Raw genomic sequence first — 24,810 nt, 5'->3', positions numbered from 1 at the left:
ATTCTCTTTTAAAGGAGGCAGAACATTAGCAATAGGGATAAAGAGAACAGTGTGAGATCAAATAACTACCTGGACTCACTTTCTAGAGCAGAAATAGACTGGCTTCCATATCAGTAGTATGTTACTCAGGTACTGCAACATATTCCCTAAATAGATTCAACAATTTGGAAAGCTCCTTTGAGGCCATTAGCCACCACAATTGGTCATATTAGTGGATTGCTTGTATGCGTTTACATTTCCAGGTGTGATGTCTATTATTAAACAAGTGTCCTTACTTTTTAATGACCTGTTTGCTTGTTCAACTGTTCTAAATTATACCCATATATTCAAAATGTAGTCCACTTTTTCTTCATTGTTTGTCCAACAATTTGGGGACCAAGGCCCGCCCTGGACCCACTGTGAGCAAGTACGCCAAGTTGGAGCAATAATCACACCCCTATTGTGGCTATTGTGGTGCTGCTTGCCAAGCCTTCCTCCCACTGCCCTAAGCTTGTAGAGGAAAGTTCAAATCCCTGCTCAGCCATGGAAACCTACAGGGTGACCTTAGGAAAGTCATACACTCTAAGCCTCAGAAGATGGCAAGGGAAAATCCCCTCTGAATAAATCTCTCCAAGAAAACCTCGTGATCACCTTAGGGTTGTTTTTAAGTACAAAATGGCTTGAGGACACAGAACAATAAATACATTAGTAAACAGCAAGACAAATTTACATAAAAATGCACATCTCTAGGCCCCAAAAGCTTTCATAAAAAGCTTTCCGTTTGGTGTTTGAATGAGTTGAGTGTCAACATCAACTAAGGAATCCTGCAACTGAGATGCCACAGCAGAGAAGGCTCTCTTTCATATTATATATTGCTTCCACTGTTGGGAAAGAGAGAAGGAATTTCAAATTTCAGGAAATTCCCGGTAAATGGAATAGAGGGGAGGGGGGCAAAAACGGGAATGAAAACGGGATGGGCTTTTGACAAATCGCATGACCCTAGTTTCTATAAGTTGTTCCAAACAACAGTCTAACTGTTGCATTTTGCCTCAGCTGCAGCTTCTGAATTGTCTTTATGATAGAAATTCATCTTGCCATTTTAAAAAAATTGATAGAAAGGTGAAATCTAGGAAGAGGAAGGGAGAGAAAGAACATTGTTCATTGTCTTCTGGGATATTTCTTATTTCAAAATAATATAGTGGAAATGAAGTAATTTTAATAACTGAGTCAAAGGAATATCAACTGATTCAATGGATAAGCAGGAGTTTCATGTGACCTGTGAAAGCATCATGAGGTTAAGTCTGAGGGTGCGATCAGGGATAACAAAGCTGGGTAAAGTGAAATAAAATGGGGAAATCGTGTGTGGGCAGGAATTGTCTGCAAAGTTCAAAATCTTTTTGCTGGGCTTAAATTTACAAAGCAAGGAAGACCGCCATCATCATCATCATCATCACACTACAAGCAGAGACATAACACCTTTGCTCAGATGATTCATTGGAACTTGTGCCACAAATACCATCTGCCTGTGACAAGGAACTGGTGGGATCACAAGCCGGAAAAAGTTACAGAGAATGAACAATCATGCTACTCTGGGACTTTCGAATTCAGACAGACAGAGTTTTGGAGCACAATACTCCTGACCTCACAATTATGTTAAAAAAAAAAGTATGGATTGTCAATGTTGCAATCCCAGGTGACAGCAGGATTGAGGAGAAACAACTGGAAAAGCTAGCACGATATGATGATTTAAAGATTGAATACAAAGACTGGCACAAGCCAGTCAAGGTGGTCCCAGTGGTGATCGGCACACTGGGTGCAGTGCCTAAAGACCTTGGCCTGCACTTAAACACAATTGGTGCTGACAAAATCACCACCTGCCAGCTGCAGAAGGCCACCTTACTGGGATCTGCACGCATTATTCGCCAATACATCACACAGTCCTAGACACTTGGGAAGTGTCCGATGTGTGATCCAATACAACAGCCAGCAGAGTGTCTGCTGTGGACTCATCTTATTGTGTTTCTAATAATAATAATAATAATATCTTTATTTGTACCCCGCCACCATCTCCCTGAGGGGACTTCGGGTGGGTCATGAAAAAGCTTAAAAACACAACTGAAAATAATACATTGATTGTTAAAAAGCTCCTAGATTAAGTTCAAATTAATTGAAAGCAAGTAGCAGAGGGAGAAATATTTTCTAGTTGTCTGACGGATTTAATGAACTCCAATTATTAAATAAATCTTAAGGGAGCAAAGTTTTGTAGTAGCAGACAATCAGGGAAGAAAATGGCCAGCACTAACTTCATTGCAGGAAAGGTTTTTTAAAATCACTTTTTGCAAGCATGCAATATTTTAAATGTGGTTGATAAAACCAGAGAGATGGGTGCCCACTAAAACAGGAAGTATGGTGCTTGCAGGATGGAAAGCATTCTCATGCAGCAGGCTGACTTTCAGTAATGCAAAGTTTCAAAATACACAGAGAACTAGTAAGGGGACTAGACACAGGACACTTTGGGGGTGAAAATCCTCTGAAATGTACAAGATGTTGAAGAATAATCCACAGTCTGTTAAACTGATTGTTTAGCTTTGGGCAGAAAACAGGTGTTGCTCAATGGAAGAAATATCTGTAACAAAGATGGGTAGTTTGTGTCACGGTTGCCATATCCATGGCAGCCAGTAGTCTTACTCCACTTGGAGTGAGATGCCAAATAATGTGTCCTGATCTGGCCTTCTTTTTTTGATATTGCTATGGAAGAGCAATAGCAATCTCAATGATTTTTCTTCATGCTTTGCTTTAGTATGTAGCCCGACTACCTACCAAAGGGGAGGAGAGAAGTTTCTCCAGATTAACTTGGGTTTACCTGAGGCGTTGTTTGGACGTCTCAGGTAAACCAATTACTCATCATTGACTTTAGGGTCAATGTGTAGAAGGGCCCTTAATTATATTTCTATGCAGAGTTAAAATGCACCAATATAAGAAAATCATGAATCTGCTGTGGCACTTGTACTAGATTCAAAGAAATTGTGACTTCCTGTGGAAATAGTTATCAACAAGCAGCAAACAAACAAAAACAGAGAAATCATTGTGTTTATTGCAAGGTATGCAAAATCATCAGAAATTGAGCATGGGAGGAAGTTGGTCAGGCAATATACTTGCCACCAGTCATAAGAGATTAGCAACTGCTTCTAGTAGAATTAAGTGTATGGTACCCCCTTTCAAGAAAACAAACAATAAAGAGTGTAATGACACCAGAAAGACTAAGACTTTTAAAACATGGGAATTCAACAACTGATGTGCAAAATCATGGTTACTTGTAGGAGTTTTCTGCCATCTGGTGGAAATTTCTCTTCAAGTTTGTTTCTCAGTGATATGTTGAGTAACAGTGGATATATTTCAAAGGAAGCCAAATGATAAAGCCATCGCTGAATATTACTTGCCTAAGGGCCGTTCCACATAGCCCTTTAACCCGGGAGCAATTGCATTTTAAAAACATGATTGTTCCTGGGTTCTAATCCACCCCCCAGCAAAGCACCAAGACACAAAAGAAAACCCTTTTTAAAAGCCTTATAACATGGAAAATAACTCACCCGGCTGCCATTCCCACTTCTCTGAAGTTCTCTTGGCATGTACCAATGACGTGCCAGGAAAAGGGGGACCAGGAGCGATTTTCCTCTTCCCCTCCTTTTCCTGGTGCATCATTGGTACATGACAGGAGAACGCCAGAGAAGGGAATGGCGGCCGGGTAAATTATTTTCCTTGTTTTAAGGCTTTTTAAATGATTTTGGGAGGGGGCTGTCTCTGGTTTATTGGGCTCCAGGAGGCCAAGAAACCCAAGACAGATGTGTAGATGGGCACTGGAAGTCATGCAGTACAATCCCCGGTCCTATCGACACAGCCCCTGCACCGGGAAAGACCCAGGTCTTTCCAGCAGACAAATTACCTTGGCACAAAGCAGAATTTTCCTGCCTTGTGCCGAAAGCATTTGCTTTTCCCTGAAGCATCGTCTGGATGCCCCAGGGCAAAACACAGGAAGGCGCGCACTTTAGGTACTGTCTGGATGCACCCTAAGAAAACTATATAAAAGTCAACAAGCAACTTAAAGACACATCCACATACTCAGAGGAACGACAGTTAAAAATCAATACTCTCATGTGCATTATCATTGCCTCATTGAAATTTCTCACAGATGAGCATTCCCAAAAATGCAGCCAAAGCAAAAGAAAATTGCCTCATTGTTTAAGCTTTACTTTGGGATAGAAGTATTAAGGGAGCTTCCAACCTGGTTGGACTGTGTTTGAAATGGCTCACAACTCAAGGAAATGCAGAATGCACAGCAATACTTATAAAGAGATATAAAGCAGGCTCCAAATATTAGTAGACCGCATCTCCCATCATTCTTTGTTGTTGGCTAAACTTGCAAATTTATCCCGGAAGTTGTAGTCTAACAACATTTGGAGGACTTCATGCCTCCCATCTTGATATTACACAGATTCAGGGAGTAAACATTTTTTAAAAGAAAGAAACAGGATATATTATAGTGTCATCTATTAACTTATGGTCACCTCATAAATTTCACAGTGTTTTCTTAAGCAAGGAAAACTCAGAGGTGGTTTGGTCAGTTCCTTCCTCTGAAATCTATAGCATCTGGTATTCCTCGATGTTCTACTATCCACATAATGAACAAGGTTGACTCCACTTTCCAAGGTCGCATGGATCTGGTGTTTTGGGGGCATTTAATTTATTTTCAGCCGTATCATTTTGCACTATTAAAATATGTCTTGTTCTCCTTAAACAGCCATTAAAACACATATTTTAAAATCTTATTTACGTGAAGTACAGATGAAAACTGGAACACCTATGATCAAACAAAACCAGAGTGCACCCAAGATGGGAAACAAGAAAGAACACATAAGCCAGGAGAGATTGCAGAAGTTGGCTTTTGCCCCAGCTTACGCACAAAGAGAAGAACTGGAGCCTTCCTAAATTTAAAGGGTTATATCAAGTGTCAGAGTAATTGGATAGAGCCAAAATGATTGGTCTGGAATGAATTTCAATGTTAGAATTTCTCAATAAATAATGTGACCAATGTGGGCTTCTTTTATCTACTGGAACAATCACTGTCCTTAGTCAGAAATATGGGTCTTTGGTTGGTATAAAATCTTCTTTAGGTGGTATATCACCCCGGCAAAACTGGCAAAATTTGATAAGAGGAAGAAGGGGGAAGAGTGCTGGAAATGCAGGAAAGAAAAAGGGGATTTTTTCCACATGTGGTGGGGGTGTAAGAAGATCAAAGGATTCTGGAGAATAATTCACAAGGAGATGGAGATAATAATACAAAAAAATTCATGTTTAAACCGGAATACTTACTATTAGGTCTAACGGACTTTTCTATGGACTTAAATAATGAAAAACTTTTTATTTATATGATAAGCGCAGCAAGAATTGTAATTGTGAAGCAATGGAAGACACCGGAAATACTGTCACTAGAACAATGGACATTGAAATTGATGGATATACAAAACATGGACATGCTAACGCAGCTAATCTCACCAAAATTTCAAACAAGGACAAAAACGGACTGGAGCAATTTAAGTAAATATTTAAGGGAAAAAAGGAACCTGGAAATATAGAAGGAACTACTGTAAGAATAGATACTCTCAGGTCTTAGGAAAACAAGCTCGGGAAAAAATAGGAAAGATAAGAAATAAATGGCAGAGCAGTGGAGCTGGAAGACAATACAGAAAGGAGGGAGGGGTATGGGAAACTGGGGTTTCAGTGGTGTATTTCATATATATGTGTTGTTGTTTTTTTTGTCTTTTTTGTTGTTGTTTCTTTTTTGGATTTGACTTGCCTCCTTTCTATCCCTTTTTATGTACAGTAATAACTACAAATAAAATGGTTAAAAAAAAAAGAAATATGGGTCTTTTCTACTTTTCTAATTCAGTCTTATGTGTGTTGGTCTTTAATATTTACTTTATATTTTTTACCATGTCTATTTAGTAAAAAGAGGAAACGTGTTATTGCCACATTTTAGCTGTGATAACATTTCCAGAACGAGTAATAATGAAAACAAAGACTTCCTCTTCATTGCTTCGTTTCTTAGAATCTAAAAGTGCTTATCTGTGGATTAGTGTGGTAATAGGTTCTGAAGAAGCTGTGACATTGTGTCATAAGGTTCATTGTTCCTGCTGCTTTATTATACCAAATTAGCCAAGATACTTAGCAAAACGTGCTTTGCTCTAGAAACAGGCTCCTACCTCAAGTTATTCACATCAGTGGCCTCTTCACACTTGAGAAAAAACAAAGCCCCGGTTTCCCAAAATGTCGGAAAATTTGAGAAATGTTTACATTGCCTTTGAGGTCATGATTGCAGTGCTTGCTATCTTGGGCAACGTCCTGGTCATCTGGGTGCTGAAAATAAACCAGGGGTTTCAGAAGACCATCTTCTACTTCATCATCTCGCTAGCAGTAGCTGATATTGCTGTTGGGCTTGTCATGCCAGCGACCATCGTAGTGTCTTTAAGACTGCAGATGCCATACAAAGCCTGTCTATTCATGTGCTGCCTGCCTGTGACTTTCACTCAAGCCTCCATCATGTCTTTGCTTGCCATAGCAATTGACAGATATCTCAGAGTAAGACTACTCATCAGGTAAGTCATTCTTGTTAGCTGCTGATTTTTTTCACTTGATTTGGGTACCAGGTTTTAAGTGCTTGGGTCAGATACAGGAGACTTCTTAGGGTGCAGATTTTGAATCTGATTTGTTGGGTTTACACAAGTGCATTGTCAACTTAAACGATTTGGGCTAAATTTCTATAAGTTTCTAAAATTCTATAGCTGAAATTGAACTACAAATCTCTGACTGTTGTGCCAAGACTACCAGCCTTGTTTGAAAAGATAGAGACAGAGATTGTTTTATTGAATTAGATTAATGGTTTGGAGCTTTTGTTGATAACTTACACTGGTGTGAGGGTTCAAATAAGCCATGTTTACAAATACTATTTAAATGAGGTGTGAGTAGAGCAGCAAAATCAGTTTCTACCAAAAGATAAAATTTATTGTGAATAATCCTGGTGTATCATTTACAACAGAAGCAGATTACGGTGGGAAGCATTTCACATAGCTTTCTTACAATAGTGATGTCAACTGGTGTTTTCTACCGCTGAAAAGATTGCCAACAAGAAAAACATCTGGAAGTGGTTGGAAGCTCACATCTGCTTTTGAAGTGTTTTTTTATTTCAAACTAGTTTTTAAAATATCAAACAGTATTGGAGAGGGGGCCTGCAATGTATTTAAAAGGTGAATTGCCACTCGCAAAGTCTTCTAGGAAAGGCGATTTCTTAATTTTTTCTAACAAAAAGTGGATGATCCCTGAAGTTTGGAGGGATCAAGAAACACAAAAGCAAATTGTTTCATTTGATATTACATTTTATTTTTTCCCACTAAACCAGGTATAAATTGATAACCACTGAGAGAAGAATTCGTGTGGCTTTGGGAACAACTTGGCTCTTGTCAATGCTAGTAGGATTTACTCCCATGTTTGGCTGGGGAAAAGAAATACCAAGAAACACAAGCAACGTGCAATGTCTGTTCACCAATGTTATGAAAATGGAATACCTGGTGTACCTCAGCTTCTTCACTGGCACTCTTGTCCCGCTGGTTGTCATGTGTGTCCTTTACGCAAGACTTTTCTGTATTATCCGATCAAAGCTGAAACTATGTTCATGCAGTGGAAGAGGACAAAGTGTATTTTACAAACATGAATTTAAGACAGCCAAATCTTTGTCTCTGGTCCTCTTTTTCTTTGCCATCTGTTGGTTGCCAATGTGTATTCTGAACTGTTTCACACTTTTCTGCCCCAGTCTCTGGCTCCCAGATTATGTGGTTTACTGTGCTATCGTACTCTCGCACTCCAATTCTGTCATGAACCCCATTATCTATGCTTTCAGGATAAAGAAGTTCCGAAAAACTTGCATCCAGATTTTTAGAACCTATTTTCTGAAAGTGGACACAGAACAGGATGCATCTGATGGACATACTTCATCTGACCCATTGTAGGTGCCTTATACCAAATCAACCATTGATTGATCGATCAAATATATTCTATGCTGACAAGTTGCTAACCAAGGGCTCACAAAAGGCCTCAAACCTGCTTAATGCAAATCTATATTCAACTGGAGATGCCTAGAACTGATTTTCAATCCTGCCCTGAGTTAACACCACATCTTCGCCAGGAACTGGACAGGGGGAGTGTGTCCCTGCTGGTTCTGCTGGACCTCTCAGCAGCCTTCGATACCGTCGATCACGGTATCCTTCTGGGATGCCTTGCGGGAATGGGACTTGGAGGTACTGTTCTGCAGTGGCTCCACTCATTCCTGGAGGGTCGGTCCCAGATGGTGTCATTGGGGGACACATGCTCGGCCCCACAACCGTTGACTTGTGGGGTCCCGCAGGGCTCTGTGTTGTCTCCCATGTTGTTTAACATCTACATGAAGCTGCTGGGAGAGATCATCAGGAGATTCGGGGTCCGGTGTCTGATGTCCAGCTCTGTCACTCCTTCCCACCTGTCACTAAGGAGGCTGTCCAGGTCTTGAACCGGTGCTTGGCCGCTGTGTCGGACTGGAAGAGGGCCAACAAATTGAAATTGAATCCAGACAAGACAGAGGTCCTCCTGGTCAGTTGGAAGGCCGAACAGTGTATAGGGTTACAGCCTGTGCTGGATGGGGTCACATTCCCCCTGAAGGCACAGGTGCGCTGTCTGGGGGTAATCCTAGACTCATCGTTGAGCCTGGAGCCCCAGGTCTCAGCGGTGGTAAGGGGAGCCTTCGCACAATTAAAACTTGTGCGCCAGCTGCGACTGTACCTTGGGAAGCCGGACTTGGCCACGGTGGTCCACGCTCTTGTTACATCCCGTTTAGACTACTGCAACGCACTCTACGTGGGGCTGCCTTTGAAGACTGTTCGGAAGCTTCAATTAGTCCAACGGGAGGCTGCCAGGTTAATAACTGGAGCAGCGTACAGGGAGCGTACCACTCCTCTGTTACGCCAGCTCCACTGGCTGCCGATTAGCTTTCGAGCACAATTCAAGGTGCTGGCTTTAGCCTATAAAGCTATAAACGGTTCCGGCCCAGCTTATCTGTCCGAGCGTGTCTCCCGCTATGACCCACCTCGAAGCTTAAGATCAGAGGCCCTGCTTGCGGTCCCGTCAGCCTCACAGGTGCGGCTGGCGGGGACGAGAGACAGGGCCTTTTCAGTAGTGGCTCCCCGCCTATGGAAAGCCCTTCCCATTGAAGTCAGGCAGGCTCCCTCCCTCCTGTCTTTCCGAAAGAGAACAAAAACGTGGTTATGGGACCAGGCATTTGAGCATGAGTAGCAGCAAAAATGAGATATGAATATATGACCTGACAGACCCCACCTGGACATGGAAAGTGCCTTAAATGTATAATTATTATACATTTAATAATCTTTTTAATGTATATTCTTAATTTTATTGTAATTTTTAATCTTGATGGATTTTTAAATTTGATGAAAACTGTTTTTGATGTGTATGTTTATATTGTAAGCTGCCCTGAGTCCCCTGATGGGTGAGAAGGGCGGAGTAGAAGTGATGTAATAAATAAATAAATAAATAAGTACTGATAACCAGGACCTGCATTGCACATTTTAAGAAAAACACATTTTAATTGCAATGATCTTTATTAACCTAAGAACTTTGCTTTCTCTCACTTCTTTGTTGTTGACAGTGAGCATGAAAATTCTAGGCACAGAGGAATCTACACAAACACAAGCTGGGTCTATGTACAAAGAAAGTATGTCCAAATAGCATATGCTATTTGGACATCTTTTCTTTGTACATAGACCATCTTGTGTTTGTGTAGATACTTTACAAGTATTCTGGGATTTTGTATAACAGAGAAAAATCTGTCATTTTATATCGTGCTTTCAAAGCGGAGGGATAATGCTAATAACAAAAGATAAAATTATGAGATGGCTAGCTCAAAAAGGTGCAGTAACAGCTGGTATCAGATCCATTCACTGGGGTTTAATGCTGGAGTCTTGTTGGTGGCTTATGTTAGTGGTTGTACTTGTGCATAGGAATGACAGTGAAGCTTTTCTCCAAAGCCTTATTTCACAGTGGTTATACTGATAATCTTTTTCCTTCCACTGTCACCGTTGCAGAATAGTAAGATTTCCAGCCAGTATCGCTGATGTTCTCATGTTTTCTCCAGTCACCATATAGTATAGCATGAAAAAATAGTAATCAGAAAACTGTTAATTGGATAAAGTAAATTCTCTCTATGGGCAGTCTGAAGGTTGGGCAGATATGTGGAAAATGGAGATGCACATGAGAATGGGGCCAGATGGAAGAAATAGAGTGCATGCCAACAGTTATGTTTACTGCTGTCACACACATCCTAATCTGCTAGCCTGAAGCTGTTTTGATCTTTCAGGCCATATAATCGAGATAAGGTGGTTGCTGCCTTGTGGTGAGTTATATTTTGATGCCTTAAAACCACAAGCAACACTCTTTGCTTTAGCATCTGATAAGATTGCAGTACTGTGGTGGGGGCTGCTTTCTGCAATTTTTAGAGCAGCTTGATCTTTAACAGTCAGGAAATTGAACTTTTTGTATAGTGGGTTTTTTGTATGTCTAGACACATACAAAATTTCCAACGGCCTCATCAATGAGTGTATTTATTTAGCAAGCTTTTACCTACAACTATTTTGGGAGAATAAAACCATTCTCACTGAAATTATATTAATCATTTTATGCTTCGTTAGAATTAAAAAATCGGCATTGTGGATATCATACTGAATATCTGTACTGTGTAAAAAAGCACCCCAAGCTCTTTAGTTGGGTCACACATTTAGATCACTTAATCACACATCTTGCTCTTTAAGCATAAATAAAATGTGCTATTCAATTGCATTTACTTTTCAAATTTACAAATGTTAAGGTTTTTGTCCTAACTGCATCCATGTGTACACCATTTATAAGATTAATTAGAATGTGTGGTTCATATGGACAACTGGGATTATGTCTTAGATCTTAGCAATCTAGAAGTGCTTACTAAGAGACAACCAAAAAGCTATCATGAACTTGCCAAGAATACCTTCTGAAAAATGTAGGTGCTGTGTCAATTGACAGACTTGCTATGTTAGGTGTGCCTAGAAAATTATACTATAAACTGTAATATTATATTTCAAAAAATAACATGTAAAAGTAAATTGCTAGAAATATTTATTCACAGTCCTCATGTATAAGTTGAGGGCTGATTTGAGGGCTGATTATAGATTTGAATATAATACATGGGTAAGTCAAGAACCTAAAGGAAGTATAGACCCACTGTGCTCTATCTACTGCAATGTTGCTTCTGGCCTTATGGCATGCCAAAGTGAGAAAATTGAGCCACTTCTTTGGAGCTTCCCTGTCATAGCAAAAAAATAAAAGGGGTTGGTTCTTCCTTTAGGTTTTCCTGGGACAGATTCTCACCTTTTGTCACTCAAGGAAGATAATGGTTACTACAGAGTCAAACATGTCATCAGTGGAACCCATGAAACAACGCTTTCTCTTCATCAGCCAAAGAGACAAATAGAGATACACAAAAAGGGTACTGATGTTTTAATTAAGAAGAACAAATATATGATTTAAGAGGTCGTAAGTAAGTGTTGCATTTAGACAGCTGCTCTGGTAGACTTTGATAGCATCTTCAGGTCCAAAATGCACTTGGCAATGCTCTCCTTCTCCTAAAATATAAACACATACTGAGTAACAATATAGGAATGAAAAAACTGAGGGGGGAAAGGCTAATGGAGGACTACACTATTCTTCCACTCCTAGGTCTACTGAAAACTTTTATTTTGTTTCAGTTGTTAGAAATCAGGGGGCCTAAATATCCTAAGGCACCAGATCCTATCTGATCTTTGAAGCTTAAGCGAGGTCAGCTGTGGTTAGTACTTGGATAAAAGATTGTCAATAAAACAACTGGCAAAATCACCTGACTGTTCCTCACCTAAGAAAACCCTATGAAATTAATGGGTCATTATTAGTTGTCAGATAACACACACAAACACAAAGAAAAACAAAACAAAAAATAGTTTGAAGTCATACTGCCCTAAAACTATGTTGTAGATCATAAAATATTCTATTAACATTCAGCCTTTGTCTTAAATTGAAGACGAAGGTTCCCTCATTACATTCCATCATGTTTGGTGCTATTGATTTCCATAATGAAGTGGTAAATCCAATGGACTTTCCTTACAGTAAGCTCTCATCCACAAGCATCCATAAAATTGCAATTTCTAAGTACCTGCTGAGGTGTGATACTCTGTCTAACATTTTGCTCCACCCAGTTGATCATATGATCTTGTTCCATTCGCCTCTTGAGATGCTGCAACGCCACTTGATAGTCCAGCCGCTTCTTCACATCATTGTATACAGTCATCAGCCTCTCTCTGTAGTTAGTTTCCAACAACATAGCAACATTGTTCTAGAACAAGAAAACAGAAACTACTTTCCATCATTATTTGATTAAAGCAGGGGCCCTCAAACATTTTAATCAGAGGGTCAGTTTACAGTTCCTCAGACTGTTGGGGGGCCAGACTATAATTTTTTTTGGGGGGGGGGGATGAATTCATATGTACACTGCACAGATCTTACTTGTAGTGCAAAAAATATATGAAAGAACGACGCAATATCACAAGTGAAGACCTATTTTTTCCAGCAGGCCTACCCAGTTTTAATGACAAATTTTAAACTTACATCTTATTTTTAATCTTTGTTTTGTATATTTTAATATGTATTTTGTGAAAATATGTTTTAATATGTGCATTTAAAGAATGTTTTTGGATTAATGTGTGTTTTAGCAAAGTTGTAACACACGTTGAGCTGTGAGGAGAGGCGGGCAAGAAATAAATCTATAAATATATAAATGTAATGTGCATTTTCCCCATGGAGTAAACAACAAAACCACTGAACCAGATCACACCAAATTTGGCCACAAAAGACATAGTCATCCAATCTATGTCTCTCAATCAAAAAAACCTAGAAAAATTAAGTCCAAATTAAAGAGGATGAGGAAGAGTTGTTCTCCCCCTGGCTGCCAGTCAGGAGGGTAGGCCACGCCCCTTTTAGGCCTCGCTCACTTCTTGTCCTAGCAACTTTCTCAGCCACGATGACTGAGAGTTCACAGGCCTCCTCCACACTGCCTATAAAATACAGATTATCTGATTTGAACTGGATTATATGGCCCTTCCACACAGCTGTATAACCCAAAATACCATGGCAGATAATCCACAGTATTTGCTTTGAACTGGATTATTTTGAGCCCACACTGCCATATAATCCAGTTCAGTGTGGATTTTATACAGTTGTGTAAAAGGGGACTGATATAATCCAGTTCAAAGCAAATAATATAAGATTATAAATATTATATATTAAAATATTGTGGTATAATAATACAGAATAATATAATCTCTAAAATCAGGACAGTAAATAAAGAACAACACTCTGAAAACAGGGGAATTCCATACAGGAAACAATCAGAGCCAGCTACCACCTCCCAACAAAGAATTCTCCCAGGGAGAAAGCTGAGGAGGGAGAAAAGTAGTGTGTATTATCAGAGTCATTATTATTATTATTATTATTATTATTATTAATATTGTGTTGCTGTGAACCATGAAAATGAACACAATCTGGTTCCAAGTATTAAAAAACTCTAAAATCAGAACAATAAATAAATAACAACACTCTGAAAACAGGGGGATTCCAGACATGAAACAATCAGGGCCAGCTAACACTCCCCAACAAAAGATTCCCCCAGGGAGGAAGCAGCCAGGCTTTGAAGCTGAAAGGCCACTACATGCTAATCATTCCGGCTAATTGCGACATTCATATTTGCCTCCAACAGACAAGAAAATGAACAACCAGAAATATTGTATATTCACAAGCTTTAGGAAATAACATATAATAAACTACCACCAATTCCTCAATACCTTATTTCCCATACCACCACACTTTGCCACAGCAACGCATGGCCGGGCACAGCTAGTATTATTATACAGTAGAATCCCATTTATCCAATTTACACGGGCGGCCCGCAACTCAGGTTACCTGGATTAATCGGATAAACCCATTGTAGGCCCAGGCGCCTAGCGGAGGGAGGAAACTTCTCCCTCCGTCAGGCGCTTGGACCCAGGAAGCGTGAGACATGCCACTGCTTAGCAACATGCCTCGTGCTTCTCTAAAGGCCCAAGCGCCGAGCGGAAGGAGTAGTTTCCTCCCTCTGCTCAGCGCTTGGGCCCAGGGAAGCAGGCCATGATTGCAGGCTGCTTCCTGCCTCTCCTCTCGCAAGGAGCTCCTTCTCACGAGAGGAGAGGGAAGCGCCCCACCTCTTCCTCCTCTTGTGCGAAGGAGCTCCTTCTTGCGAGAAGGGAGAGGCCGGAGGAAGCGGCCTGCGATTGCTGCTGTAGTAGCGCTTGTGGCCTACTTCCCTGGGCTGAGCCGTCGCCCCTTGGGAAGCAGCCCACAAGCGCTGCTAGGCAGCGGCGCTCGTGGGCTCCTTCCAAGGGGTGAGGGCTCCTTTGGGAGGGGGAGAAGAGGGGGTGGCAGCCTCTCGGATAATCCAGGGACTCGGTTCACCAGGGCTCAGTTTACCAAGGTTTTACTGTAATCATATTCACTATTATAAAAAAGAGTAAGCCCACCATGATTTACTAACACTGTGAGCCTATGATGTCTAAAAGATCTGTCAAGATGTCTATCACGAGTGGGAAAATTGCAACCTGCAGGAACAGTGCCTTTCAGTTTTCCCCCCATGAATGTCCAACCCCCCTTTAAAAAAAATCAGGCTAAAAAGTGCCACCAAACACTCCCTAGTGGCATTATTCACTTCTCAGAAACCCAAATCAGCCACAATCAGCTATAAAACTGGAAGTAGACTTTGAGTCATTCCTAGGACTGAACTTCAGCCAAAAGTCTCAAGGTGAGGTCACTGGGCCAGGGAACCAAAAGTGTCACAGATTAAAGTATGTTTCAAAGCTCTCCTGTTCAGGCCTTAGACAAAATGATTTCAAGTCCCCATAACATTTTTCATGTCCTTTGGTGCTCCAGTATTGTTAGAGGTCAAAGAGAAGAAACCACCATAAGCAGGTTGAGGGAATGCTTATGTCAACAAGATTCAAAATCTACCCATTGCCCCAACATGCACTTGGAATTGGAAATGTATGTGGAGGGTATATTTACTGCACCTCTAGGTGTCACTCCTCCCTTTCACTGCAACAAATAGGTACAAAGCATACAACACAAGAGATTACTCTGGAGTAATTCATTCTGCAATGACAGTGCCTATTTCAATACTCTACCCGCTTGGCATCAAAGAGATAGTGACGACCTTCAATCCTCCACTGTTCTTTCTTTTCATCTTCAATTGCCTTCTGAAGGCTGGCAATCGAATCATTCTTCACAGCAGTTGCCAAAGCAATTTTTTCCTGAAATCAGAGGAAAATAGACCCATTCAGAGAAAAATCCAGTTTCAGAGTCAAATCTACAGGTTCTTATCTAACTTCATGTTAGAAATCAATGTGTGTTGTCTACAAGGCAAATAATTTCAACTATATTATACCTTCTTGTCTATCTGGATAGAGAAATAGTACATTGAGTAAGGTTTTTAAATACTTATCACCACTGTAATTTGGTTAATTCTGTATTTCAAGCTCCAAGTTTGAAATGCAAAATTATTATTAGGACAGAAATTCTAAATAAAAGTATAAAAAAACTACTTCTTGAGTACTTAGGAAATTCTGTGATAATGATGAAACACATCACCATCTTCCTCCTTGACTCAGCACATCAACTGCAGTTATAGGATAAGGGAAGATTGCTGAAGTGTACCAAACCTCCAATGAAGTCAACGACACTTCTATATGAACATGCCAAGGATTGTATTTACTAGTAACCATTAACTAACCTGCCTACCTGCAAGAGATGATTATGCTAAAATTGGAGTTTGTCATTAGTAGATCCTATTACTTCCAAGAACAACATACATGACATAGTCTGATAAGAGGTGTGAGGTATATTAGGGCCACATCTACACTGACCTTTTAATGTAGTTCAAAGCTAGGTTCAAAATGTGGCAGTCAGACAACAAATTCCTGCAAAAGCACGCAAAAACAAGCCCTAAATGTACATCAGTGTTCTGTAGTTCGTTTAATCGCCTTCTGGGTCTCAAACTGGTTCCAGGATTTCCTATAGAATCATGTACACAGCAAAACCACTTTCAATACTGATGTGAAACTGCATTAAATGGTAAATAGAACCTAAGTGGCATGTTAAGCTGGTATATCATCCTTAGAACACCCTTTGGAACAATCTCTCATACTATACAATCTTTATATTAACACCCAAGGAAGTATTTTGGTAGCAAATTGCAACAAAGGTACTGTCTCACCTCATTGAGTTTGTCAGCAAACGCTGCAACATCAGCACCATACTTCTTAACCACATAAATGATAATTCCCACAATACAAATACCAGCTATTGTTTCATGGTTAATTATGTAAATCTCCTTAGAGAGGAGATAGAGCAGAAGCCCAGTTCCAAACATATAGGGACCTAAAAGTAAGAAAATGAGAATACAGTTAAAAACAGAAATATTCAGCATAATGAGACTTGGTTGGAAAAAAATACCCTACTGCATAAACACTATTTTTTATCAAAAACCTTGTTTGCTTTTGAACTATTGGAGAAAGGCACGGGGGGGGGGGGGGGGGAGTTGTGTATGTACTGCAGTCTTCTCAAATTGCACTCACATTCTTTGTAAGAATGAATTTTAACCAGAGACTATGTTCATTCCTCAAAATACCAGTAAACACAAATAGCCAATACTAATCACATGTCATAGGCTGTTTAGATGAAATATAAAATGTAGTAATAATCTGTAAAGATATGTATCTTCCCAAATCATAATTCAACACAGCATACAATGTAGCAGAAAATTATAGGCCTGCTCTCGGAACCAGTTTGCCTGAGGTTCCACATTCCCATGCACAGGACATCATCATCTAGTTGTTTCTTAGCTCCTGTGTAGTTTTTCTCACATGGTAAAAGGTTGAAATGTCTCTCCTAAGATTCACTCACTGATAGTAAGAACTTAAAAATAGAACACTTTTTGTCATACACGTTTCATTTGGCACTTCTTGTCTTTGCTCAACAGATTCTATTGGTCCTCCAGCTTTAAAAGATTCCCATTATGAAATCCTCAATCATATCAAATATTTTGGGGATTTATACCTCAGAAACCAAAAAAGTACAAATTTACTTTTATTAGCTTTTACAAAGAACACATTACTAACCCGTGACTCCTGTTTTAGGATATAGGAACTGGAAAAATTCTTCAGGGACTATTCCATGACGGACTTTTCCTCCTGTTTCTGGAAGAGGAGGCACAGGAGCCAAGTGTGGCTGGCTTGTGTGAAGTGGTCTCGATACCTGTAGAACTCTGAAATCAAGAAAAGTGGTTTAGTGATGCTAAATCCTAAGTAATTCAAAATAAGTGCAAGTTGAAATTAATATCATGAGAGCATTCAATGCATTTGTTCTCCATTTTATCAACATGTATTCTTTGCTGCTTTACTGCTACTATGGCGACTGAAACGAAATAGCAAAAAGATGTAAACTATCAGAATAGCGACAATAAAGGAAAAAAAATTCATTTCAGTTTCAACGAAGTCTTACTTACGGAGCTAGATTTACTATTGGCACTGACGGGCATATAGCCCTCTTCAGAGAATATTATGGCTATAGTCACAGATCTGTAAAGGTATCGATCTGCAGATCTGTAAATTAGTCTGTAAAAGTTACATGATTTTTAGAAACCTACAGCCCAACATATCTTTGTTGACAGATAATAGAAAGCAGGTCTCATATTTGCTCTTTTTCAAGGAAAATATAACTTCTGGAAAAGCATTCATAGCACAAAGGAGAAAATAAACATAATTATAAAAACTAACATGGTCTCACATTGAAATGATTTTTAACATGGAACAGCATTGGTATCAAGTCAAATGCTTCTCTGTAGACAAGGATTTTTTAAAGGTAATTTGATTCAAAGCTTTTCAGAGGTGAAAAGTAATTTATGAAACAGCATGACAACAACACTGTAAACTCCTGAAAATTCTTTTGACTTTTGGTAAACACCTTTACATTTCCACCATTATCACCCAGGGAAGAGTATTATATATGTTAACTAGCTGTGCCCAGCTACGCGTTGCTGTGGCGTTGTCTGGTGGCGTTGGTGAGAAATTGTTGAGGTAGTGGTGGTATTGAATGTCTGTTGTATGGTAGTTCTTATGTTTAGTATGCACACTGAAGTGGATTATATGGCAGTGTGGAGTCAAGATAATCCAGTTCAAAGCAGATAATATAAGATTCTAAATGGGTTATATAGCTGTGTGGAAGGGCCTTGAGTCTACACTGCCATATAATCCAGTTAAAATCTGATAATCTGTGGAAGAGGCCTAAGTGAGGCCTAACTGTGCCTTTCCCCTGGGCTGAGTAGGTTGCTAGAAGACCAAGTGGGCGGAGCTTAGCCTTCTAAATGGCAGCAATTGGATAAAAACTATTATTCCTCTCCCTGTAATTAGGACTTTATTTTTCTTTTCTTTTTGTTGTATCAACCTAAAGCCATGAATTATGGGTTGTGTTGTCAAATTTCGAGGTTGGGGGGCCTGTAGTTTTGTTGTTTTGTCCGCTGCCCCGATGCCATCACTCTTTTATATATATATAGATAAATAAGTTGATGTAATATGTGTTATGGGAAGAATGTAGGAACACAATTATGGATTTTAATTTGATTCGACCCGTGGATAAGTCAAGAGTCAGTCCCCGGAGAGCGGAAACACGAATGACGACTTAGGGGGCCATCCTCCCATGGCTGCCACTACAATTTCTCCACCCAGACATTCAAAAGGTCCAAAAATAGAGCCAAAGTGGAGAAAGTAGAGGGCCAGTGCTTCTTTTTGGTTTTCCCTGGACTGTGTAACCTCTTGCCTTTTGCCACTCTTCTCAGAGAAAGGGTGGTTTCTTTTTTCATAAGTGTTATGGTACAATGCTCATAAAGCCTTAGGGATAAGTCAATCCAGGTTCCTGCGGTTGATTTTTGAGTAAAATTTCTAGACTTACACATAAGTGAAAAGAGTATTTTTAGTCTATGGCCTCATCATTGCTTTTAACAACAAAAAAACTGCAAGAAAGAGATGCCCTTCCCCTACTTTAGAGGAGAGTATACCCCCCCCCCTTTCCTTTGCAAGAGTCAGCATTGAAGCACTCAAGAATAGGTAAAGGCTTCTCCTGACGTTAAGTCCATTCGTGTCCAACTCTGGGGGGTTGGTGCTCATCTCCATTTCTAAGCCGAAGAACCAGCGTTGTCTGTAGACGCCTCCAAGGTCATGTGGCCGGCGTGACTGCATGGAGCGCCGTTACCTTCCCGCTGAAGTGGTATCTATTGATCTACTCACATTTGCATGTTTTCAAACTGCTAGGCTGGCAGAAGCTGGAGCTAACAGCGGGCGCTCACTCCGCTCCCCGGATTTGAACCTGTGACCTTTCGGTCTGCAAGTTCAGCAGCTCAGCGCTTTAACACACTGTGCCACCGGGGAACTCAAGAATAGAACTGTAATATTCCAGGTCTGACTTATATCCTAGCAAGCCACACATCAGGACCAGATTTCAAGCTTTTTCCCCATAAAAAGCAGGGGTGCATGTACATTGTAGAATTAATGCAACTTGACACCACTTTAACTATCATGGATCAATGCAATGGAATCCTGGGAGTTATAGTTCAATGAGACATGAGACCTCTTTGGCATATAAGCCTAAAGGGCTTCCAAAACTGCAAGGTGATCTTTGCAGAGGGAAGGCATGCTTTCAACCCTAAAGAGATTAGTCATTGCTCAGATAAGCAGCTGCTGAGATAAAACAGATTAATCAGATCTCTTCCTTCAACCTACTTTGCATTATAAACATACATCCTTCCACAAAGAATAGCTACATATATGTGCCTTCATGTCATCTGTTGACTTATGGCGACTATGAATAACACAGAGTTTTCTTAGGGAAGAGGTACTCAAGAGGAGTTAGCCTGTAACTTCCTCTGATTCTAACCTGCAGCTCTTGGTATTCTTTGAAAGTCTCCCATCCAAGTATGTACAAGACTTAATCCTGTTAGCTTCCAAAACCATATCTGGTGCCTTCTGGATTTAGGCTTCAAAGACTTAATACCAATTCCTTTTTATTAGTACAGAGCTAACACTCCAGTTTTTGAAAGGACAATGAAAAACACAACACGCACATTCTACCCTCCAGATGAAATATAAGTAGAGCATCCTCTTATTTAATATTCTGAAGTCTGAAATATTCCAGATTCCAAAAGTGTCCACATGGGTGGCTGATACAGTGATGTCTTTGCTTTCTGATGGTTCAGTGTTTACAAATGTTTCACCCACATTTTTTTGTGACATGAGCAATTTGAGAAACTGCAAGTTGTTTCTGGTGTGAGAGAATTGGCTGTCTGCAAGGACGTAGCCCAGGGGATGCCCAGATGTTTGATGTTTTACCATCCTTGTGGGAGCCTTCTCTCATGTCCCTGCACGGGAAGCCGATAGAGGGAGCTCATCCACTCTTCCCATATTCGAACTTCCAACCTGTTGGTCAGCAGTCTTGCCAGCACAAGAGTTTAACCCACTGTGCCACCAGGGGCTCCATCCACAAAATGATTCTATATAAATATCCTGAAGCTATGTGTATATAAGGTGCACTTGAAAAATTGCGTTTAGAGACTTGGATCCCATCTCCAAGATATTGTTATTAAGTACATGCCGCGGAACTTCTACTTAAGAGCATTCCAACTCAAGAGTATTTTGAATTAAGAGCTGTTGCTCGACCCAGGTTTTGCTTTGACGTAAGAACGGTTTTTTGAGTTGAGCGTTCGCGCCAGAGGGAGTGCTAATGCCAGAATACAGGGCTTTAGGGCTTTAAGGGAGCAGCCTCCGTGCCTTGTGCTCAGGTCTGCTTTGGGAGATTGCTGCCCCCTTTGCTCTTGTTCATTTTGAAGAACTTTGTGTTACTTTATTTTGTGTATTTTTTTTATTCCTGGAATGTTTGGCTTCATGAAGAGAAAGAGGGAGGGAGAGCATGAGATGGAGGGAGGTTGGAATGAGCACAGTATGAAGAAAACGTTACTTCTGCCTTTTCGCTTTGTGTTTCTACTATTTTAAAGTTGATCTTTCTTCCTTTATTGTTCCATGTGAATGTGCATTTATATATTATTTGTTATTTATAAAGTATATTTTTATTCAAATACATGTAACAAAAGGGGGGGGGGGGTTGGGGGCCGGAACAGATTAATACCATTTCAATTGAAAAATTCACTTTGGAATAAGAGTATTTTGAGTTAAGAGCTCAGTCATGGAATGAATTAAACTCTTAAGCCAAGGTATCACTGTATATGCAAATGCAAGTATTCTAAAATGCAATTCTAGCTGCATCAATAGGAGCAAAATGGCAACATAGATATTACACATTTGGGCTGCATCAGAAGATGTCTAGATTGAGGGAAGCAATGGTGCCCCACTATTCTGCTTTGGTCAGACCTCACCTGGAATAACAGTGTCCAGTTGTGGGCACCCCATTTCAGGAAAGATACTGATAAGCTGGAAGGTGTCCAGAGAATGACTGAAATGATCAAAAGTTTGGAGACAATGAATTCCTATGAGGAGCATCTTAAAGAACTGGGGATGTTTAGCCTGCAGAAGAGAAGGTCAAAGGGAGACATGATAAATATGTGAAAGGGTGTCATAAGGCAGAGGCTGCCCTGGAGACTAGGACTTGGAGCAATGGATTCAAATTACAGGAAAGGAGATTCCGCCTGAACATTAGGAAGAGCTGACTGTAAGAGCTGTTCAGCAATGGAACTCTCTCCCTCAAAGTGTGGTGGAGGCTTCTTCTTTGGAGGCTGTTAAGCAGTCTGGATGGCCATCTGTTGGGGGTGCTTTGATTGTGCTTTTCCTGTATGGTGGGGGGGGGGAGTTGGACTGCATGGTACATGAGGTCTTACAACTCTACAATCTGTGTTCATCCATCAGTCCCCCCCCCCCCCCTTTAAAAAACACTGGTCTAATTTAACTCAAAATCACCTTATTAAAGTATTGTTTAAATCCAAACCTTAAAAAAATCTTTTCCATATGTTTAGCACATATAAAATGTCCCCCATTTGTTTTGGTAACTTTTGGTCAGAGAAGCCACATTCCCTAGTTTCTTGAGGTCATTTTATATTACGGTTATAGTGCTCTCATTGCACTTTAACTATCAGGACACCTTCCAATTGGAATCCAAGGCTTTGTAGATTAGCGATACAGTAGAGCTCTCTGGCTAAGAATCAGAAAGACATCTCCCTAAACTGCATATCTCAGAATGCTATAGTAGGTTGCCATAGAAGTTAAAGTGTAATTATTTTGCCATAATTGTGTTGTGTGGAAGGGCTCTTGCTGGGCTTTGGGGGTGAATAGGACATTTATTTTGGCTCCTGGGGCTTTCTACATCCAAATGCTGCTCCATGAGAGATGGAAGAACAGAGAGGGTCACCAGGTTGACTTCTTATTATATTGTGCAACAATAAGCTTAGCCCAGAAACCACCTGAACATTAAGAAGCACCTTCTGACAATAAGAGCTACCCAGTCATGACACATGGTGGCTCGGCACGTAGTAGAGTCTCCTCAGCTTTTAAACAGAGGGTGGATGGCCATCTGTCAGGGGTGCTTTGATTGTGGTTTTCCTGCCTGACCGGGGGGCTGGACTGGGTGACCCTTGGGGCCCATTCTAACTGCAGAATCCTATGATTCTATGGCATGATTGCAGCAACGAAGAGAGAGGAACCAGCAGCACACGTCTGAGCAGAATATAGTCTTGGCTGCTTTGCTTCACAGGAGGGCCCAGGCTTTCTTTCCCACTTGTACTCACCCCGCGGATAAGGAGGGCGCCAAGCTCTTCAGGCCGGCCGGGGCTGCAGGAAGGAAGCAAGACATCCGAGTCAAAGCAAGGCCAAAAAAAACCCCGACATATTCATTTACCTGACCACCTTTTGGCCTGACAACCGCCGCTTACCGAGGCTGCGGAGGGCCAAACGGGACAGCATCGCGTCTCCAGCTGCACGGACTGCCCTCTCCTCCGTCCCAGTGACCCCCGGCAGAAGCGCTAAGATGGCCGCCTCCACGAAAAAAAGTCTCGCGAGACCGCGAACTTCCTCGCGCGTCACTTCATGACCTCGGAGGCCAATCGGAGGGCGCGAGAGGGAGGCGGTGGGAATACAGAGTTACGACAAGTAGAATTTTTGAAGAAGCAGCTGAATGTCTTTATCTACAGGGTTGCTGTAAGTTTTCCGGGCTATATGGCCATGATCGCCCTAATTAGCATTGAATGACCTTGCACCTTCAAAGCCTGGCTGCTTCCTGCCTGGGGGAAATCCTTTGTTGGGAGGTGTTAACTGGCCCTGATTGATTCATGTCTGGAATTCCTCAGTTTTCTGAGTGTTGTTTATTTACAGCTCTGATTTTAGAGGTTTTTTTTAAAAATACTGCCCGATTTTGTTCATTTTCATGATACTTGATGAACCAACCTGGACACAGCATATTATTTGAGAACGCAGAAATGCTGGACCACTCTAACAACTACCACGTCAGACTACACAGAGAAAGCATTGTAATCCACAAGCATGTGGAGAATTTAAACTGAATGGAGGAAACCATGAAAATGAACCAAATCTGGCTACCAGTATTTAAAAAAAAACCCTCTAAAATCAGGACAGTAAATAAAGAACAAAACTCAAAAAACAGAGGAATTCCAGACATGAAACTATCAGGGCCAGCTAACACCTTCCAGCAAAGGATTCCCCCAGGCAGGAAGCAGCCACCCTTTGAATCTGCAAGGCCATTTAGTTTTAATCAAGGTGATCAATTGCAGCATTCTCACAAGAGTTATTTATCCGAACCTGGACTTTCCACAGATATATAAACCCAAGTTGCTAAGTTTCTAACAGACCTCACAACCTCTGAGGATGCCTGCCACAGATGCAGGCCAAACGTCAAGAGAGAAAGCTTCTGGAACATGGCCATGCAGCGCGGAAAACACACAGGAACCGAGTGATTCTGGCAATGGAAGCCTTCGACAACACAATAATAATAATAATAATAATAATAATAATAATAATAATAATAATAATAATAATAATAAAAAACATATGGCACAAGGTGCCTAAATAATTGCACCAAATAAACACACAGTACAATACAAGGAGGAGCCTCCGCTGGCTCAGTATGTTAAAGCACTGAGCTGCTGAACTTGCAGACCGAAAGGTCCCAGGTTCAAATCCGGGGAGCGGAGTGAGCGCCCGCTGTTAGCTCCAGCTCCTGCCAACCTAGCAGTTCGAAAACATGCCAATGTGAGTAGATCAATAAGTACCACTCCGGCAGGAAGGTGACGGCGTTCCATGCAGTCATGCCGGCCACATGACCTTGGAGGAGTCTACGGACAACGCCGGCTCTTCGGCTTAGAAATGGAGATGAGCACCAACCCCCCAGAGTCGGACACGACTGGACTTAACGTCAGGGGAAACCTTTACCTTTACCTACAATACAAAATGAAACCACTAGTATATAAAACAACAGTGGGTTGTTGTGCATTTTCCAGGCTGTACAGTCATGTTCCAAAAGCATTCTCTCCTGACGTTTCGCCCACCTCTTAGGATGCCTGCCATAGAAGTGGGCAAAACGTCA

General features: G+C 40.9%; 2 protein-coding genes across 2 annotated transcripts; one reads left to right on the top strand and one right to left on the bottom strand.

Annotated features, from left to right (window-relative positions):
• Positions 1-4,815: 4,815 nt before the first annotated feature.
• On the top strand, positions 4,816-9,613 carry LOC100559260 (adenosine receptor A3). Its single transcript, XM_003220452.4, has 2 exons — positions 4,816-6,632; positions 7,433-9,613. Exons 1-2 carry the CDS (start codon positions 6,304-6,306, stop codon positions 8,037-8,039), a joined length of 936 nt encoding a protein of 311 aa, XP_003220500.2. The 5' UTR covers positions 4,816-6,303; the 3' UTR covers positions 8,040-9,613.
• Positions 9,614-11,589: 1,976 nt separating this feature from the next.
• On the bottom strand, positions 11,590-23,300 carry atp5pb (ATP synthase peripheral stalk-membrane subunit b). Its single transcript, XM_003220435.4, has 7 exons — positions 23,144-23,300; positions 23,000-23,042; positions 17,337-17,482; positions 16,433-16,596; positions 15,345-15,470; positions 12,293-12,472; positions 11,590-11,729 (listed from the first exon to the last, which is right to left on the bottom strand). Exons 1-7 carry the CDS (start codon positions 23,172-23,174, stop codon positions 11,658-11,660), a joined length of 762 nt encoding a protein of 253 aa, XP_003220483.1. The 5' UTR covers positions 23,175-23,300; the 3' UTR covers positions 11,590-11,657.
• Positions 23,301-24,810: the final 1,510 nt, after the last annotated feature.

This window comes from Anolis carolinensis, chromosome 4 (assembly GCF_035594765.1).
Source record: "Anolis carolinensis isolate JA03-04 chromosome 4, rAnoCar3.1.pri, whole genome shotgun sequence".
In the NCBI taxonomy this organism is placed as follows: domain Eukaryota; kingdom Metazoa; phylum Chordata; class Lepidosauria; order Squamata; family Dactyloidae; genus Anolis; species Anolis carolinensis.
The sequence above is the reverse complement of the archived record's forward strand: the minus strand, read 5'-3'. Positions and strand labels throughout refer to the sequence as shown.

What these genes read in the sequence shown, in the direction of transcription:
- LOC100559260 (XM_003220452.4), top strand. Translation starts at nt 6,304, where the DNA reads ATGTCGGAAAATTTGAGAAATGTTTACATTGCCTTTGAGGTCATGATT. An exon ending in AGAGTAAGACTACTCATCAG is followed by an intron (nt 6,633 to 7,432) that starts GTAAGTCATTCT and finishes CCACTAAACCAG; the next exon opens with GTATAAATTGATAACCACTG.
- atp5pb (XM_003220435.4), bottom strand. Translation starts at nt 23,174, where the DNA reads ATGCTGTCCCGTTTGGCCCTCCGCAGCCTCG. An exon ending in GCGCCCTCCTTATCCGCGGG is followed by an intron (nt 17,483 to 22,999) that starts GTGAGTACAAGT and finishes TCTTGATTTCAG; the next exon opens with AGTTCTACAGGTATCGAGAC. An exon ending in ATCTCTTTGATGCCAAGCGG is followed by an intron (nt 12,473 to 15,344) that starts GTAGAGTATTGA and finishes TTCTTGTTCTAG; the next exon opens with AACAATGTTGCTATGTTGTT.